The sequence below is a fragment of the Azolla caroliniana genome, unplaced genomic scaffold, assembly GCF_043228905.1.
Source record: "Azolla caroliniana isolate FFs.n. ecotype wild unplaced genomic scaffold, voAzoCaro1.0.p SCAF_21, whole genome shotgun sequence".
Lineage (NCBI taxonomy): Eukaryota > Viridiplantae > Streptophyta > Polypodiopsida > Salviniales > Salviniaceae > Azolla > Azolla caroliniana.
This window is the reverse complement of record NW_028230456.1, coordinates 3,688,542-3,705,447: the sequence shown is the minus strand read 5'-3', so window position 1 is coordinate 3,705,447 and position 16,906 is coordinate 3,688,542. Positions and strand designations below refer to the sequence as shown.

At 36.7% G+C, this 16,906-nt stretch overlaps 3 protein-coding genes across 4 annotated transcripts; 2 read left to right on the top strand and 1 right to left on the bottom strand.

The window, feature by feature from the left end:
- Positions 1-1,291: 1,291 nt before the first annotated feature.
- Positions 1,292-3,065, bottom strand: LOC147850392 (large ribosomal subunit protein uL14x/uL14z/uL14y). The gene is made up of 4 exons (XM_087336732.1): positions 2,948-3,065; positions 2,377-2,661; positions 1,842-1,883; positions 1,292-1,519 (listed from the first exon to the last, which is right to left on the bottom strand). The coding sequence occupies exons 1-4, from the start codon at positions 2,958-2,960 to the stop codon at positions 1,437-1,439; spliced, it is 423 nt and encodes a 140-aa protein (XP_087192858.1). The 5' UTR covers positions 2,961-3,065; the 3' UTR covers positions 1,292-1,436.
- A 3,278-nt stretch (positions 3,066-6,343) lies between these two features.
- On the top strand, positions 6,344-14,561 carry LOC147850391 (uncharacterized). Of its 2 annotated transcripts, XM_087336746.1 has the most exons (16): positions 6,344-6,425; positions 6,704-6,812; positions 7,211-7,304; positions 7,396-7,574; positions 8,298-8,348; positions 9,851-9,907; positions 9,982-10,102; positions 10,243-10,309; positions 10,383-10,424; positions 10,491-10,596; positions 12,317-12,427; positions 12,555-12,626; positions 12,715-12,816; positions 12,894-12,940; positions 13,860-13,887; positions 14,001-14,561. In XM_087336746.1, exons 2-16 carry the CDS (start codon positions 6,795-6,797, stop codon positions 14,154-14,156), a joined length of 1,251 nt encoding a protein of 416 aa, XP_087192872.1. In that variant the 5' UTR covers positions 6,344-6,425; positions 6,704-6,794; the 3' UTR covers positions 14,157-14,561. The 2 variants fall into 2 exon arrangements, with proteins under 2 accessions (XP_087192872.1, XP_087192871.1); XM_087336745.1 differs by lacking the exon at positions 6,704-6,812 and having other exon boundaries at positions 6,350-6,425.
- Positions 14,562-15,337: 776 nt separating this feature from the next.
- On the top strand, positions 15,338-16,631 carry LOC147850390 (vacuolar protein sorting-associated protein 55 homolog). Its single transcript, XM_087336497.1, has 5 exons — positions 15,338-15,486; positions 15,626-15,677; positions 15,801-15,840; positions 16,122-16,206; positions 16,334-16,631. Exons 1-5 carry the CDS (start codon positions 15,461-15,463, stop codon positions 16,515-16,517), a joined length of 387 nt encoding a protein of 128 aa, XP_087192623.1. The 5' UTR covers positions 15,338-15,460; the 3' UTR covers positions 16,518-16,631.
- Positions 16,632-16,906: the final 275 nt, after the last annotated feature.

The window sequence follows — 16,906 nt, the reverse complement described above, 5'->3', positions numbered from 1 at the left end:
TGGCCTTGCAAGCTTTTGTAGATCTTATAAGGTATTTAAAAAAAACACCAAAGCCTGACCTTTTGCTCAAATTCATCCTTGCATCGACCAAATAAAGTTGGTGAGAATGAGAATCCTTGCTTAACAGCAACTGTGTCATTGAAAACATTTGAAACTATATTGCCCCCAAACAACTTATAACCTTCACATAGATTCAAGAAATTGCAAGCATATATTCAATTGGCACCCTGAGTTCTTTGATACACTTCTACATAACTTCACAATGTACCTTATCAAAAGCTTTCTTAAAATATATGAAGGGATAATATAAACCCTTACTTCTCATAAAAATCTCTTCATTTTTTGGTATTTTTCAAAAGCCATATAAACCCGGGTCCTTTGATACACTTCTACAGAACTTCACAATGTACCTTATCAAAAGCTTTCTTAAAATATATGAAGGGATAATATAAACCCTTACTTCTCATAAAAATCTCTTCATTTTTTGGTATTTTTCAAAAGCCATATAAACCCTTCTCATACAACTCTCTTCTGTTGACAATAGGGTTTGGGTTAACAACGTGATCTACTACAACAGGGTTTGGGTTAATATGGTGATCCTACTATACTTTGGTATTTTTCAAAAGCCTGCTCGCCCATTAACTACCCAGCTAATTCTTTTCAACCAATGCACTTGCCTTCAATTTCATTATACATCTAATAGTTTTGGCATAAGCTGGCATAATAATTATCATATCTTTGTTTAAATTACTTAACTCCCCAACTTTCTGTAAACATTTGACCCAATCTGTACTGTAGATTTCAACTTTAGCCAAACTTAAAAAAGTCATTGTTCTTTTTGCCCTAGAATTGTAGTTTCAATATGATTAACTTCAATAACTAAAATCACCACATTTTTAATCTCAGACACTTATTTGCCAAGATGACAATTATTTAAGCTGAATAATATAGGAGGAAAATTTTGAGTGGATTAATATCATGTCCAGATCGCCTCTCTGCTACAGCCAAAGAACATATAATATCAACTCATTAAATAGATTAGGTCATTAGAAATGTGTCCAATATGACATTTTCATTACAAGCTAAAAATTATTCACTTCAAGAATTTACAGCATATAAATCCTTTAAAACCCAAACTACACATTTAATATATAGGATGGTCAAATCAACAAAATTAAGGTACAGATATTTGTCTCAAAGTACGACCAATTTAGCAGAGCAAGTCTTAAATAGAACTAGTCTCTACTGAAAATTCTTGGACAAAATAATGAAATGAAACCATTCTTACAAATAAATAAAGACTCATTGCATTGGTAAAAAACTCTGATCCGAGAAGAGACCACTTCGAATTACAAAGATAACATAACATTCAATATAGTTCTGATTAAACAAGCCAAAAAAACTAGTCTTGTACTTATGTCTATGATCCAGAGTCACTACACAATAGCATTAGCAGCACTTGCAATTCTGGGCCACAGATCAGCACATTCCTTCCCGATAGGGCCAGTGATAGCAGAACCTGTTATAAGACCAATATCCTTTTCTTTACTTTTCTATCTGGCAGTAATTCTGATTTAACGATTTTTATCCATGCATAAATATAAATGAGCCTTATAAATCTACAAACAACCCCATCAATATTTCTCTCAGAGAACCGACACATTCTTAGACATAATAATCCTTTTTACCAATCTTTCTATGCTAGTACCTAGCTAAGATTGGAAATGAATATGCGTATGTTGATAAAATAACTTCTTGAACTATCCCCTAACAATGACATTTAATTGCTTGTATGACAAACCAACAAATGGAGAAAAATATAAGAAAGTTAAGATCATTACCCTTCATTTCCCCTTTTGGATTGACGATTACTCCAGCATTATCTGATGAACGTGCACAAAAGGGGGAAGGAAGACAGAAGAATATAAGCATACAATCAGAGAGAAAACAAAACAAACTTATCTATTACACTAGATGTTTAAATGAAGTATAAACTTCTGCAAACTATTGGAATTTCAAAGGACGAGATTGTACTACTGAAACAAGAAAATGGCAAGCTTAATGGAGTTCATATGAAGCACGAACATGCTCTCAGACAAGTAAAGGGGAATCTTATTGGCCTAATATATAGTATAGGCCCCGAAACTAATCCTCAAATTGTATCTTCGTCGTTTGCGTCATCACAAGAAGATCACACATTGTAAGCACATTGGCAAAGGTGATCATACATACCAAATGCATAGAAAAAACGCAATATTTAATGGATATTTGATGGATCTTGTCCAAACGCAGATTTATTCTTTGCACAATATACAGGAAAAGGCGATGAACGAGAGACATACAGACAGAGATGGAGAGGACGGCTAATTAACCAACCTTCAAAATACATAAAAACGCCGTCTTTTCGGCGCCATGGCTTCCTCTGACGAACAATGACAGCTGGCATGACCTTCTTCCTCAGGTCGGGTTTTCCTTTCTTTACAGTGGCCATAACCATATCTCCGACGCAAGCCGCGGGCAACCGATTGAGGCGACCTTTCACACCTTTCACCGAGATAACGTAGAGATTCTTCGCACCTGTATTGTCAGCACAGTTGACCACTGCACCGACAGGAAGACCAAGAGACATTCGGAACTTGTTTCCAGACGAGCCTCCACGCCCTGCAATGATGAAGAATCACGAGTAAGAGAGGCAAGCAAGACATAGCTAAGACGAGGAAAGAAAGAGATACCGGGCTAAGAAAGAGAAGGAAAAGAAGAAATCAACGAAAACAAAGGGAAACAAGCCTAAAAGGAAGAAAAAGAAATGGAGGCAGAATGAAAGGCATTGCTAAGCAGAAGATGAAGAAGAAGCAAATAGAAGTCGATGAAGCAGAAGAAGAAGAAGAAGAAGATCAACGAAGAAATACAGGAAAAGGCTAGTGGAGGAAGGAGACGGAAGGCTTACCTCGTTTCGACATCGCTGCAGCAGCTTCTCGCGCAAAACGCAGGAAAGACGCAGGAGAGGAAACCCTAAAAGCCAAATTATATCACATGATTTTTACTGCTATAAACAAAAAACAAAACAATACCAAACGTATGACTAATTTACATAAATAGCCCACCTCCCAAAAAGACCTCCAAACTTAGCCCCCCCCCCCCCCTTCTTCCTCTACATTTTAAACACACACATTATTCTCTTCAATGTCTCAGAGATTTTCCTTGAGACCTTTGCTAGCCCTGGAGCGCGATCTGACCCCTATAACTTCCCCTTACCATCTTCTTCGTGTGCATAGTTCGTTTCCATGCAGTCCCGGAAACTCTCCAAAACCTACCACCCTGACATATGCAACTCTCCAAACGTGATCTCGCCCTTTCGAGTGGTGCGATTTCTTAACCACTTGGCAAAGGACATGTGCGCCTAGATAAATCGATATATTTATAGGGTAGAAACTTGAAAGACGAGAACATCGGATGTTTAATAAACGGAATTAGGGAATGGAGCATTCTTTGTCATAGATAGATATTAGCCTCATGCTTTAGGTGACATGCTCGCTCTTAAAGATAGCATAAATGAGAGTAAAGCTCGTATGTGGGTCAATTAGGAAATATAGTAAAAATGTATCTAATGTGTGGTGGACAAGCCATGATGTATTGTTCCTTCTCCTCGCCCTTTATATGTAGATCTTTGTCCTATGGGTGATTGTTATTGTTGTGTGAAAGCATCAACAACGAGAGTTGGGTTTTTCAGAGCTCATCTTTGCTCTCTAGCAATTATAATGAGACATCTCTTATCGATTAGTCAAACTTTTAAGTGTTTACTAAACAATCCCTTATTCTTGCACAAACGCTCTACTATCAATCCACACAACAAGTTGATGTACAAATTAAATTAATATAGGAGCTCCTTACCTCTCCATTAGGGTAGTGATTCGTGGATCTTTAATGGAGTGGAGTATTGATCGTGTTCTACTAATCATCGCTCGGAGAAAGCTTATTATAGTATCACCTCGTTCGCAAATCGTTGATGTTCATAATTGATCGTTATTGTCTGAAATGCTCATTTATCAACACAACGAGATCATGGCCTTTGGTCTCAATGTGAAGACCAATAAGTAGCAGTGCCTTATTGCACATCCCTCATTTTGTTGCGCCCTTTGTAGCATTACATATATCATGTCTTTAATATTTGATTTGTACTCTTTTTGAATTTTTATTGTGACTTGTTAATATCCTTCTCGCATTCCATTTGTAGGGTTTGTGATAAATTGAGTCGGAATATTTCTTCTTACTCCATCAACGTTGTCAATGTTGCCTCACTCCAATTTCTTTCTAAGCCCTCTCCATGTCAATACTCCATTGGTCTTCTCAAACAAAAGCTTTGTTTGTCTCATTGAGCCCTCTTTGAGACAATGCTCCATCCACTTGCATGAAGCCCTTTCTAAGTCCATGTCCCTTTCTAGGGACAACAATCCATCCATTTTCACAAGCCCTCTCCAAGTTGATGCTTCATCAACTTTCACGAGCTCCCACAAGTTCATGCTTTGTTTGCTTTCAGGAGCTCTCTTTAGACCAGTAGATTTATGTACTATGTCAAGAAACTCAACAATTCTACTACTTTTAGAGTGGTCTCTTTCATGGACACCATGGAACACATCCAAGTATATCTTCTCCATGTCACCTTGAGCAATTCATCGACATCTACTACACTCACCATGTTACCCACAAATTATAAAGATTTCGCGACTAAATAATTTTCGCTTGATCCTCCATGTCTCTTAGTTACAACCATACATGGTGAATCATTTTCTTGATCTAGTAGAACTACACGTATTACTAGTCAAGATCAACGATTGTGAGGATTTTGATGTTCGATAAACTTTGGAGTCTAAATTCCATCAATATCATCATCATTATGCAATGTATTGGAAATGTCATTTGCTCGTGATTATGCTTGAGAACATGCTTATGATGTTGCCAATGCTCTTCGTAGAGTTGCGAGCATCTATCACCAATATCAAGAAAAGCATAACCAAAGTAATCTTACACAACGCGTGACGTCACATCCTTGTTAGAGGGAGGGGGGGGGGGTTTACAAATGTCCACTCGTACTCACACAAAATCAAAATGTCACACAAATGCAAAAGAAGTAAAGCAAAGCTTCAAACCAATCTAATTCAACGGTACTTATGAATCTCTATATTTGTAGTTTTCTAAAATTATATTTGTAGGGTCGTGACACCAATAAATCCACAAGGTACGCCTTTTTGTAGAATTATATTTGTAAGTTGTAACAATTGGTGCCACTTGACCACACCAATAGATTTATAAGCTATGTATGCCCTTTACAATTTTTTTGTTGTGGTCAAGTGGAGGCAGTGCCCCTTAACCCCAACGCGAACATATATGAAAGAGCGTATATTTGCATTTCACTTGCTTTCATCTAAAAGTAGTGTTACAAAGACAATGAACATGAAAACTATAGAGAGAAAAATAAAAAATCCTTCATCACAAGAACACATGAGATTGATGCAATTGGTCAATATAAATGATAAATTGCTTACCAACCCGTGGACCTCAACACACATCATCAATGGTTTGGGAAAGGCACATGTTGGTAGCAATTCAACCCCCCCCCCCCTCCCCCCAACCTCTAGGTCGGTTTGGACCAAAGCACCCCGAGGAAACTGAATGGCGGCCAATAGCGCCTCTATGGAAGTTTTGCCGGAAATTTCGTTAAGAGATGAGCTGGTAACAATCGGCAACGGTTCGGTTTGAACTAAACCGAACAGTGAAACCGCAGTTTACCGGTTCGGTTCGGTTTCAATAGTCAAAAACCGCGGTTTAAACAGTTAAACGGTTTTTTATTTTTACAATTTAAAAAAAAAAATCTAAAAATTGTTTTTAAACAATCCTTTCATTTTTAGACCTTATTCTCACATTTTAGGAACATCTTAAAAATTGTAAAAATTTAAAAAAATGAAATCTTATAAATTTTAAACAATTAAAAATTAAAAATTAAAAATTAGACTTATGTTGAAAACCAAAACCGAACCACGAAACCGTGATATTTACGGTTTAAAGGTTTAATGGTTTGAAAAATGTTTCACGGTTCGGTTTAACGGTTTCGTGGTTCGGTTTGGTTTGGTTCAGGTTTCAAAAAAATTAAACGGTTCGGTTCGAACCGTGGCCGATTGTTACGAGCCGGACATTTGTTTGGGCTGTCCGAAATGTTAAAAACTTTTTTAACTCTACGAATGGCAAAGGTTTCAAGTGATGAAATCTTAGCCCTTGATGATGAAGAGGGCCTTGGGTTCATATATTTTTCCATTAGCCCTAATTTAAAAAAAAACGAAACCAACAGTTTATTTTTTAGTTGGGTATCCATGGCTTCCTTCAATCAAATTTCTTCAAATTTCTCCAAAGCTCCGTCCTTGATCTTCGAGGTATGCCACTCGAATTTTAGTCCAACATCTCATTTGGGAGAGCAAATTTTCAAGCTTCCATATCTTTACTCAATCTTTGTTTTTTCGACTTCATTCGCATTGCTACTGGTTCTTATCATATCAAGTCTTTAAGCGTATCCTATTCGAGCAACCTTGGCATTTCTCTCTTTTTTCTTTATAATCTCAGACTTGACTTTTGCTGTGTATTTCGTTTTTTTTTTGCATTTTTGTAATTGTATTATTTCTAATGGCAATCTTATGGTTTTGCATTTTCATAGGCAGCATGTATATAGCTAGAGAGAAAAGGAAAAGAAATCATTAATTTCTTAAATACCAAAAGCCTAAGAAGAAAGAATATACTGGGCAACAATGAGCTTACAATTTGAGGTATGCCCAAAGTACTTAAACTTGAATATAGACCCTCAAATTTAGTTTTGTACGATCCCTCAAAATTTCTGTATCACCGTAAATTATCTACATCATTCATGTTCTATGTATAATTTATCTATACCTGGGGATTTATTTGAGTTTTATTTTGCAATGTTTAAAATCTTTAGGCTTTATTACTGTAGTTATTTATGAAGTTTCAAAGCTCAATATGGATGACTAATTTGTTATCCACCTGTTGACCCTGTAATGATGGTTAGAATAGACCTTTCTTATATTTATCTTCGGTAAAAAAAAGCTGCTGTGTTTAAAAAGTGGTATTCATCGGACACTTTTGCATAGTTGCTGAGTCATTTGAGTATATGATATTCTCAGGAATACATTGTTTTGTAACGTAGGTTTTGGCAAAACATAATCGAGCTCGAGCAGCGCGCCTTACTTTACCTCATTTTCAATGTGAAACACCTTTATTTATGCCCGTTGGCACCCAAGGTTAGACATCTATAGGAACTGGACATATTATGCTAAATTCTGAAGTGTATTATGTTTTATACTGATGTGCATGTCTCCCATTGTTGTTTAGGCACCGTCAAAGGATTGACAAACACACAACTTGAAGATATTGGATGCCAAATAATATTGGGGAATACATATCATCTAGAATTAAGGCCAGGTGCAGAGTTGCTTGATCAAGTAGGTGGCTTGCATAACTTTATGAATTGGCCGAGGGCAATACTGACAGACTCTGGGGGCTTTCAAATGGTATATTGTTTGATTCATGAAGTAATTTATTCATTTCTGTTGTATCCATTCGACATACATCAATTGCTTGAAGTGGAATATTGTTTGCCTCTTTGAGTTTGTGTGAGGTAGGTAGAGGTTTATATATGATCACACTATGTAGCACTGTGATGCTGATGGAAGCACAGTTGTGGAACTCCAAGATGACTTTTGAATTGAAATGTAAGCAACCCATTTTTTTACCTCAAAGAGGGCCATCTGAGACAGATTCGACCTTCTCTTTAGTAGCTGCTCAATCGGATTTCCACGCCTGTTACTCTAGGCTTGAATAGCCTACTTGTCCACTATGGTTGCTGAGTAGTGATCAGCCTGATGTGTCCAGTGATTTTGTTGAACTCCTTTGCATTTGAACTTTTGAGTGATGTAATTGGCTTAGAAGGGAATGAAGAATTCATGGCCAAGCGATATATTTGGAAGAGTCTAGTTGGTGCTATATAGTGATCAATGAAAGGATTGTATGTTTTGGCAGTGGTGTCATCACATCCCATTCCCTAAAGTAGTTACAGTTGGGTGATTGTATTGAAGCTTCAGCAAGTCCAAACTAAGATTAGTTAGTGTCCTTGTGTCAATGTCTAGTATTTTGTGTTAGAACTATCTCTCTAAAAGCAACTATTGCTACTGCATAGTTATGGGATTCAATTTGTGTTCAATCTGAAGAATTGATGAATAAACGTTTTGCCCCAGGTTTCACTTTTACACTTGGCAGATATTACAGAGGAAGGCGTAACTTTTCAGGTATGTATTAACTGCTGGTCAACTTATGCTCATGAAAAGCTGTATTTTGTAATAAGACAACTTTGTCCATATCTGGCGAATTTGCATATTGGCGCCTGTTTTCTCTTTGTGTTTGTTTGGAACAGGAAAGTAGTTTATTGGCAGGTATCTTTGTGTTGTTTATATGTGATGTACATTTAAGTCAACTTGCTTGTAGATACACATGTGCAAGTGATTAGAAAGGTATTCCTTCAACACTTACCTACATTTTCAGACTGAATGCAATGACAGAAGGATGCACTTAATGTAGCTTGTGACTCATGAGTATCTCCAATTACCTAGCTTTCTTGGTTGCATGGAATTGCATATTTTGCTCTGAGTCTCTTCTTACATGGGGTTTCAAGATGTGGATTAAGTTTTGAGAATGTTGGGATCTAACTTTATAAGTTTTAGAATACTGTAGCTAGTTGTCTAGTTATGAGTTGGTCAGATAGGCAGGTGACAAGATGGACATCAGGCAGGGTATAGAAAGAATGTGAGGAAGGCCCAGGTGATAAAGACACTAAAAATTACTTTCATATAGTGATAGAGCAGAGGTAGGCCTTTTGACCAAGGCTATCCATGTCTTTTGTAATGCCGTCTTTCTCCCTTTCTATTAAGTATATGGCACACTAAAGGTTCATCCCACCCTTGCCAATTCCAAGTTCAATCAATAGTGTGTTACCATGTCTTTGCAGGGTCTACTGTTTATTTGGATAAAAACGTGGAAAAAACGTACATAAACTTTCTTATTTGTGAAATCAGATTTGACGGGGGAGAAACTGGAGAGGTTGTGATAAGAAGAGATCTGGGTCTGAAATCTTTATCAAGGGAACATAAGAAAATGTACTGATTTACAGATTTAAACATGAATAACTATCCATTTCAAATGAATTACCAATTTGCACCAACAAAGTTCAAAGTAGCTCAGTCAACTGCTCAGTGTGGATTACATCTATTGTTCATGTGAAATGGTACACAAAGGAGTAGTTTCACAAGGAATAACTCTCACATCTCTAACGACATGAAGAATTTGTTGCTCAGTCAACTGCTCAGTGTGGATGATATCTGTTGTTGACGTGAAATGGTACGCAAAGGAATAGTTTCACAAGGAATGCTAACTTAAAAATTTCTGAAATGAAAGGACTAATAATCACACCTTGAACAGTAGGCAAAAATATACTCTGAAGATTTAAATGAAAGACAAAATTGAAACATTCTAATCTTCTTTATGAGGGACGTTATGAGTCTGAGACATCTTGTTAACATATGGAAGAACACCCCTTGAGACATTAGAGTAGTCATTCACAAGTACATTTGACAAACTGCAATTTGGTTCGCTATTGGCTAAAGTTCTACCATATTGTTCTATATAAGTAACCTTGTCTTTCTTGAGAGTATTATCTCCCTCAACTTATTATTACAATTTATTTCTGGGTGCATGTTTCGTCAACATTCATGATTTGTAAATTTGACCATCTCAGTCACCTGTGGATGGAAAGGCAATGCTTTTGACCCCGGAAGAGTCAATTACAATTCAGGTTCTTCATATGTGAATATTTCATCTGCAAACAATTAATGGCATCCATAATGGTACTAATGAAAATTTCTGCAGAACAAAATTGGTGCAGACATAATTATGGCATTAGATGATGTCGTGAAAACTACGACAACAGGGCCTCGAGTTGAGGAAGCCATGTATCGAACTCTTCGCTGGATTGAACGCTGCATCAAGGGTTTCACTCTTTAAAAACACCTATTCTGTTGATTGTCCATTTATTCATAAGTTTTTCTTGCTTACACTTTGGATGATTGATATCATATAAATACTTGTAGAATCTTAACTTCACTATCATTTTCTTTTTCCTTACTGTAGCACATAAGAGGCCATCTGAACAAAATCTGTTTGGGATAGTTCAAGGAGGTTTGGATCCAAGGCTCAGGTAAAGGTGACTCTGTAGAAGACAGTGGAAATTTTTATTTAGGTTGATTGAACATGATAAATATATTTTGCAGAGATATTTGTGTGAAGGGTCTAGTGGCACAAGATCTGCCTGGGTAAGTGTTGATTGTAGTATCTTATGAACATTATAATCAACATACTGAGCTATTGTTATCTTTCAGATATGCCATTGGGGGGCTTGCAGGCGGTGAAGAAAAAGACGCCTTTTGGAGAGTCGTTGCACAGTGCACAGCAGGGTTGCCTGAAGATAAACCTCGCTATGTCATGGTATGATCATGCTGTGAAATGATGCTATTTCTGGATGAACTAGATAGCTATGTCGTAGATAATCTGCATTGATGACAGTAATGGATCTATTATGATGGCCCTTAATAATACAAGATAACCCCTGTCCAACAAACATTAGGAAGTGTAATGTATAGTGTGCATTGATGATGGTAATGGATGTCATATGATGGCCATCAATACAACATAACCCACTTCAACATTGGTTGCTCCTATGACTGATTTGTTGCAGTCTGATGTGGTCTATGACCAGATTCTTACTAGGAAGTGATCACATGATCGGTTGAAGAAAGCCATATTGTCTACACCCATAATAAGATTTGTCAACATAGTTATTTTATATCATAGAGACCGATGAGAGTGATGTAGTTGTGGGGCTGTTCTTATTCAACAAAGAAATCTACTAGCTTTAATGAGCAAGCTGTTCTCTGCGCTGCATAGGAAGTTTCCCACACATGAGCTAGAGCTGTATGTGATTATCCATGCACTTAAGACATGGCTTCACTATATGTATGGAGCTGAGTTCAAAGTCTTGACTGACCCTGATATGATCTGCACACAATGTTCTTTGCTTACAATTCTCCTTCACATAATTTACGAATTTTTTTGGCTCTTGGTATGCAAATCTCTTGAGCTGCTTCTATCTCTATCTAGTGGGAGGAAAGTCTGAGTTGGCCTATTGCTTTGCGAGCACTATGCGACATGATGATATGTCCATGCATCCTGATCTCTATATGAATCCATCCTGGAGAAGTTCATAAAATGATCTTTGTAATTGGCCATCTTTGAGGGAAAAGATTCCCTAGGTGTGATCTAAATCTTTTGGGTATAGAACGTCATAGGTTTGCTGTGAGAGGGTCCTGACACTATCATGAATGTAAATGGCTGAAATAGCTGTACACAAGCTTGCATCATGGGGAGATTTTCCGAACATGTCTTATACGAGTCAGGATAGTCAGGATGCTTTTAGAATTAGACTAGTGTACACTTGCAGCATGTTAGAGATGATTTGATGCTGTTAAGATAGACGTGTGTTTCTGCAACAATCAGTGTGGTAGGTATAGTCACCAAGTCACTATCAGAGGATAAACTTCATGGATCAAGTCTGTGCTGTTAGTGATGATTTGATTCTGTTAAGATAGATGTGTGTTTCTGCAACAAGCAATGTGGTAGGTATAGTCACCAAGTCACTACCAGAGGATAAACATCACGGATTAAGTCTGTACTGGGAGATACTGTTAAGTTAGTCCTACGTATAGTAATTAAATGCTTGAGCGAGATGTCTGTTTTCTATTTCTGGCATTTGAACTCTGGTAAACCAGGTTGGAAATGGATGTCAACTATCTGGTTCCCATCAATTTTGTGCGTTGATTATTTGTATGAGTATGATGTGGCTTTGATTATTTTTAGCAGTATAATGCAAAGCTAGTATTTAAGCCACAACTCATCTTTATGAATTGTATCAGAAGAAATAATAACATGGGTTGTTTCTCATCTCCAACTTTATTGGCTGCATTTTCTTACTGTCTCACTCTAAGTTCATCAGAAAACAGTTAATGGAAATTCTATTGCAGTTCTGGTCTTTACAGTGAAACTAAACAAATGTGATTGGCTATATCAGTGGCTTTCATGACCTTGGAAAAATGGATGTTTTGGAAAGAGTGAAATGGAAGAATTAATTATGGAATCATTTGCAATGCAGGGTGTTGGCTTTCCTCTGGACATAGTTGTTTGTAGTGCGTTGGGTGCTGATATGTACGATTGTGTATACCCAACACGAACTGCGAGGTTTGGAACAGCTCTTGTTCCTGAGGTAATTATGATATCTTTTGTCTTTTTTGACGTGAGTGGTAGAGGAAAATAAAATTAGGATAAACAAAGATAGGAAATCTGCTAATATTGCTATTTGAGTGGGAGTTAAAAGTAAAAATGATATGTAGGGTCTTGTAAAACTCAAGCATGCATCAATGGCATCGGATTTTCGACCTCTGGATGAAAGCTGCTCTTGCATGGTGTGATTTTAATCTTTTGGTGCTTACATGAATTGGTAGCTACCTAAGTTTTAGAATTTAAAATGAGTTTTTTCTTTGTTTGACCCAGGTATGCAAAAGATATACCAGGGCTTATCTTCATAATCTTGTTACAAAAGAGGCCATGGGATCTCAGCTTGTTTCATACCACAATGTTGCGTATATGATGCGAGTAAGCCTAGTTTGATAGGAGTAACTTTTTATGAATTAAGAAAAGAGAAATCTAACCAAAAAAATTGTGTCTTGTAGTTGAGTCGGGATCTGCACCAATCTATCCTAGAAGGCCGATTTCCAGAGTAAGTTGTGATAGTCAATATATTTATTAATAGAAATATTAAAATTGGTATGTTCATCAGGTTTTATGTCGGTAAATTGGATACATATAATTCTTAATAAAATTTAGAAGTAATATTAGTTTATAATGGATAGAAAGTCTGTAATTTAATGGATGCATATGATTCATGGCAAAATTTAGGCGTAACTTTAGCTGATAGATTATAGGAAAACATGAAATATTTGCGAATAGAAGATGGCACATGTGCCTAGTATTAGAGTGTATGGCACATCTGACTAGAATTAAAGTGTACATCACATCTGAATAGAATAAAACAAACGTAAGTGCATACTGAACTATAGATGAAAAGGTAGTTCTGGTGTCAACGTTAGAAAGGATTCTCAATCCTCCAATGTATCAATGGCTGTGAAATAGAAGCTAATTCGCTTCCTCTTGATGGTACTGGGTCTGGAACTACGGGTTATAGCAAACGAGATTCATCCCTTTCTGCTAATGAAGCGTTATTAGTTGGTACTTTGAGACTAAGGAAGTCTTGAAGATAAGATACCTGTATCTATAATCTGCTGGTGAATGAATTGATTTGGCCAGATTTTAACAATTAGCAAAAAGGAACATATATCGCGTGTTTTCCACTTGAAATCCCTTTGATGGAAAGGATTCGTTTTTTGCATTCTTATCCTAGTGATAGGACATAGTTTGTCAATCTTATACCACCCAGGTTGATTGAATCATTTTACATTCTTGTATAAGTTGGACATGTTCGCTATATATTGTATATACCGCCCTGCCCGTGTTTATTGAATCGTTCGACATGCTTATAAAAACCATACATATAGCTATCTATGGTATATGCACATTCTTATGAATCACAAAAATATACTTACTGACACACTCGGTAAATTGGATTTTTTGATGCACAGGTTTGTCCAAGACTTTCTACAGAAGCAGGTGAAAAAGCTGTTATATATGTGTGTATGTCGTTTGTTTGCATAAATATTGAACTAAGGAAAGGAAGATCCATCATCTGTAATATATGTTGTTTCATGAATTGAATTTTATAGTTTCCTCAAGGAGATGTACCGGAGTGGGTGCGTAATGCAATGGAAGTTGCAGGGATCGACATTTCAATGTGTTGTACTTCTTCCAGGTCCCCCGTCGAGATAAAAAAAATTCAGAGGTTCTCTTCGATAACACGGTCGCAGAAAATCAATACATAGGAGGGAAAGAGAAATCCATCTTACACAATTTTTTGTTAGATTTTAGGCACATTGAGTCATGGCTCTAGAGAATACATTGCTGTGAACCCATGCAATTACCTTAAGCCAATTCCTTACATTAACTAAGATCCTGCAAATTGCAGATCATGACCTAGATAGAAAATTTTAAAGGAGCCACAGTCGCAGATTGATTCTTTTTACTAATTTGCTATTTTTTCTCTTCATTGTATTGGTTTATGGATGGGAAGGCTTGGAAATGTAATTTTCTGCCTAAACACCTGTATATTATTATTATTCTTAAACCAATGAAGAACTCTGTTCAGCAACTTCAGGTCCAGGTGAAAATCTTGGAGGATTGTTATATATATAGGTGATGCTTCTCAACAGTGCGCTTATGTTTATTTATTGAATGTCATATTTTTATGCAAAAGTATGAAGTTTATTAAACTAACAATAAATTTTTGATACTCACTCATAGAATTGGTATTGATTTTGTTGTCATTGTTGGGAAGATGGTGTATGTTGAAAGGAAATTTACTTCTTAAATTTTGTTGTATATGGTGTTCTAGGTTTCAGAAGTTGACAAAAAATTTAGACATAGTGAGATGAAAATGAATATTAGAAACGATCACATGATGTCCAAACACATACGTATGTAATGTGGTAGAGTAGAATATTTGTACACTAGAAGCGATGGGTTTGTGAGCTCATTACTGTATGTAATCCAGATTTCAGATTTCCAGATTTCTTTGCTTCCAAATTTATCCTTTCTTCTTGAAATGTGCATTGAAGTTTACATTTGGAGGTTGTTAATTTTATATTAAAGTCTTGACCTTGCGAATTCCTGTTTTACAACCCAACGATTCAAAACTGTTAACATTCCCTTTATTACCCAATGTTGAGAAACTGTACAAATTTCCCTGTTCATCTTTGTAGTCTTTGATGATAAATGTTTATGTTTTTATAAAAACCTTTGCAATTTTCTAGTAAAGACATTGTTTGAAGGAAAATAATGTTCTGACAGTGTTAGAGTTTCCTTTTTAATGATCAAAATCGATCAAGAACAACAAGAAAATACCAAAAACGATATAGAGAACTCCATGCTGGTTTACTTTTTCAGTAAATTTTGTTCCTTTACCATGGTATGGCAAATGTATTTTATCGGAACAAGCGCCCAAGTCCATCAAATCAGGATATGTCTTAGTTTAGCATTGCAATGAGTTTTTCGGAAGACCATTTTCAATACTCTTCCCAAGTGTTTGATTTCATCAACCAAATCAAGAAGAAGGCTTAACATTTCAAGCATGGGATCTTCATCAAGAAATACTGTGTAAGTCTCTCTGTTTCTCGGTCTCTCTCGCTCTCTCTCTCTCACTCATTCACACACACACACACACACACACACACACACACACAAACAGACACAGATTCAACAGAGTTATTTTTGTTTCTGTTTTTCAATCTTTCAGCCTCGCAGCTATCTCCCTCATGTTCTTCTCTGCTTGTCTTCTGCAGATTCTGGTGAGGTCCTCTAGTTTTTTTTGCGGGTTTTTTCTGTGCTTGAGAAGATCTGGGTTTTTTTATGTTGTTTTCTTTGTAAAATGTAACACCATGAAAACATCAGATTTTGTTCCCATATGCTAGGCCTGTGCCCTGTACAACAATTGGTGGCCCATGTTGACAGGTAATCCTAATGCAGAAACTTGTCATGTTTTCTCTGCCATGGCCATCATCAACCACAATTCTCGTTGTACACACACATATGCACCTTTCATTTATGAATGTATGGATGTATGTGTAAGTTTGAAAGTGTATTGATTATACATATTTGTATGCAAGTATGAGCATATATGTACCTTGGGTGTGTGTGTGTGGTGTGTTTGTTTCTTTGTATCTACACATCCACATTCACATGTATGCCTTCCATATTTCTTTGGCTCATTTTGAAGGCAATGGTGATTGCAGTTCTTATGTACATCATGGTTCCTATTCCATGCTTGTTTGTTGAAAATGGCTCAGCTGACTTCATCAGTTCAGGGGATGCTGGAGAGTAGGCGCCCCTTCTTCTTTCTTCATATATTTTTGGTGTGTTGTTTGTTTAAGCGAGGATATTTAGGATCCACATCTCCCTAATCTTTTTTTGTTGCATCTTGTTTTCCATGGTGTTTCTGGAAAAGCTGGGCAGATGCAGCAAAATTCTTGACTGGTTTCTCTGGAATTGGGAGCATCGCTATCCCCTCGATTTTGTGCCATACTGGGCTCATCCAAGTGGGATCGATGTGCATGGTTTTCACATCCACTTTCATTCTCTTCTGTGCTGTTATTTTATTTACTAACTTTACTGCTGAAGATGAATGGTGATTGTGATTCACTAGTGACATTACTTCTAGTGAAGGATGAATCATGAATTTGTAAAAAATCTTCAATCTTTTGATGTATATGGTTGAGTTTGAAGATGCATCGCGATTTTGAGTTTGTAAATTCGTCAATCTGGATTCTATGGACACCTTGCAAGGAAAGAGAATCAGTTACTGGATTCGATGAACACCTTGCAAGGAAAGAGAATCAGTTTTTCGGCAGCATTTTAGTTTGTTCTATACAACCATTATTGTTCTCCTGGCTATGCATGTTAATGTGGGAAGGCAGAATTATATTTATAGCAATGCTATTATGTACAATGGATGAGCTTGACAGGAATCAGAGCTGTTGGTCCAAAATTCTGCATCTCGAGTTATTATAATTGAGTGCGT

Bases quoted from the DNA above. Each gene is read 5' to 3' on its own strand.
- LOC147850391 (XM_087336745.1), top strand. From the start codon at position 6,366: ATGGCTTCCTTCAATCAAATTTCTTCAAATTTCTCCAAAGCTCCGTCC. The intron at 8,349-9,850 runs GTATGTATTAAC...TGACCATCTCAG, and splicing joins AGGAAGGCGTAACTTTTCAG to TCACCTGTGGATGGAAAGGC. The intron at 12,941-13,859 runs GTAAGTTGTGAT...TTTGATGCACAG, and splicing joins CTAGAAGGCCGATTTCCAGA to GTTTGTCCAAGACTTTCTAC.
- LOC147850392 (XM_087336732.1), bottom strand. The intron at 1,884-2,376 runs GTTGGTTAATTA...CACGTTCATCAG, and splicing joins CGTTTTTATGTATTTTGAAG to ATAATGCTGGAGTAATCGTC. The intron at 1,520-1,841 runs GTAATGATCTTA...GTCTTATAACAG, and splicing joins TCCAAAAGGGGAAATGAAGG to GTTCTGCTATCACTGGCCCT.
- LOC147850390 (XM_087336497.1), top strand. From the start codon at position 15,461: ATGGGATCTTCATCAAGAAATACTGT. The intron at 15,841-16,121 runs GTAATCCTAATG...TGGTGATTGCAG, and splicing joins TTGGTGGCCCATGTTGACAG to TTCTTATGTACATCATGGTT. The intron at 16,207-16,333 runs GTAGGCGCCCCT...TTTCTGGAAAAG, and splicing joins AGTTCAGGGGATGCTGGAGA to CTGGGCAGATGCAGCAAAAT.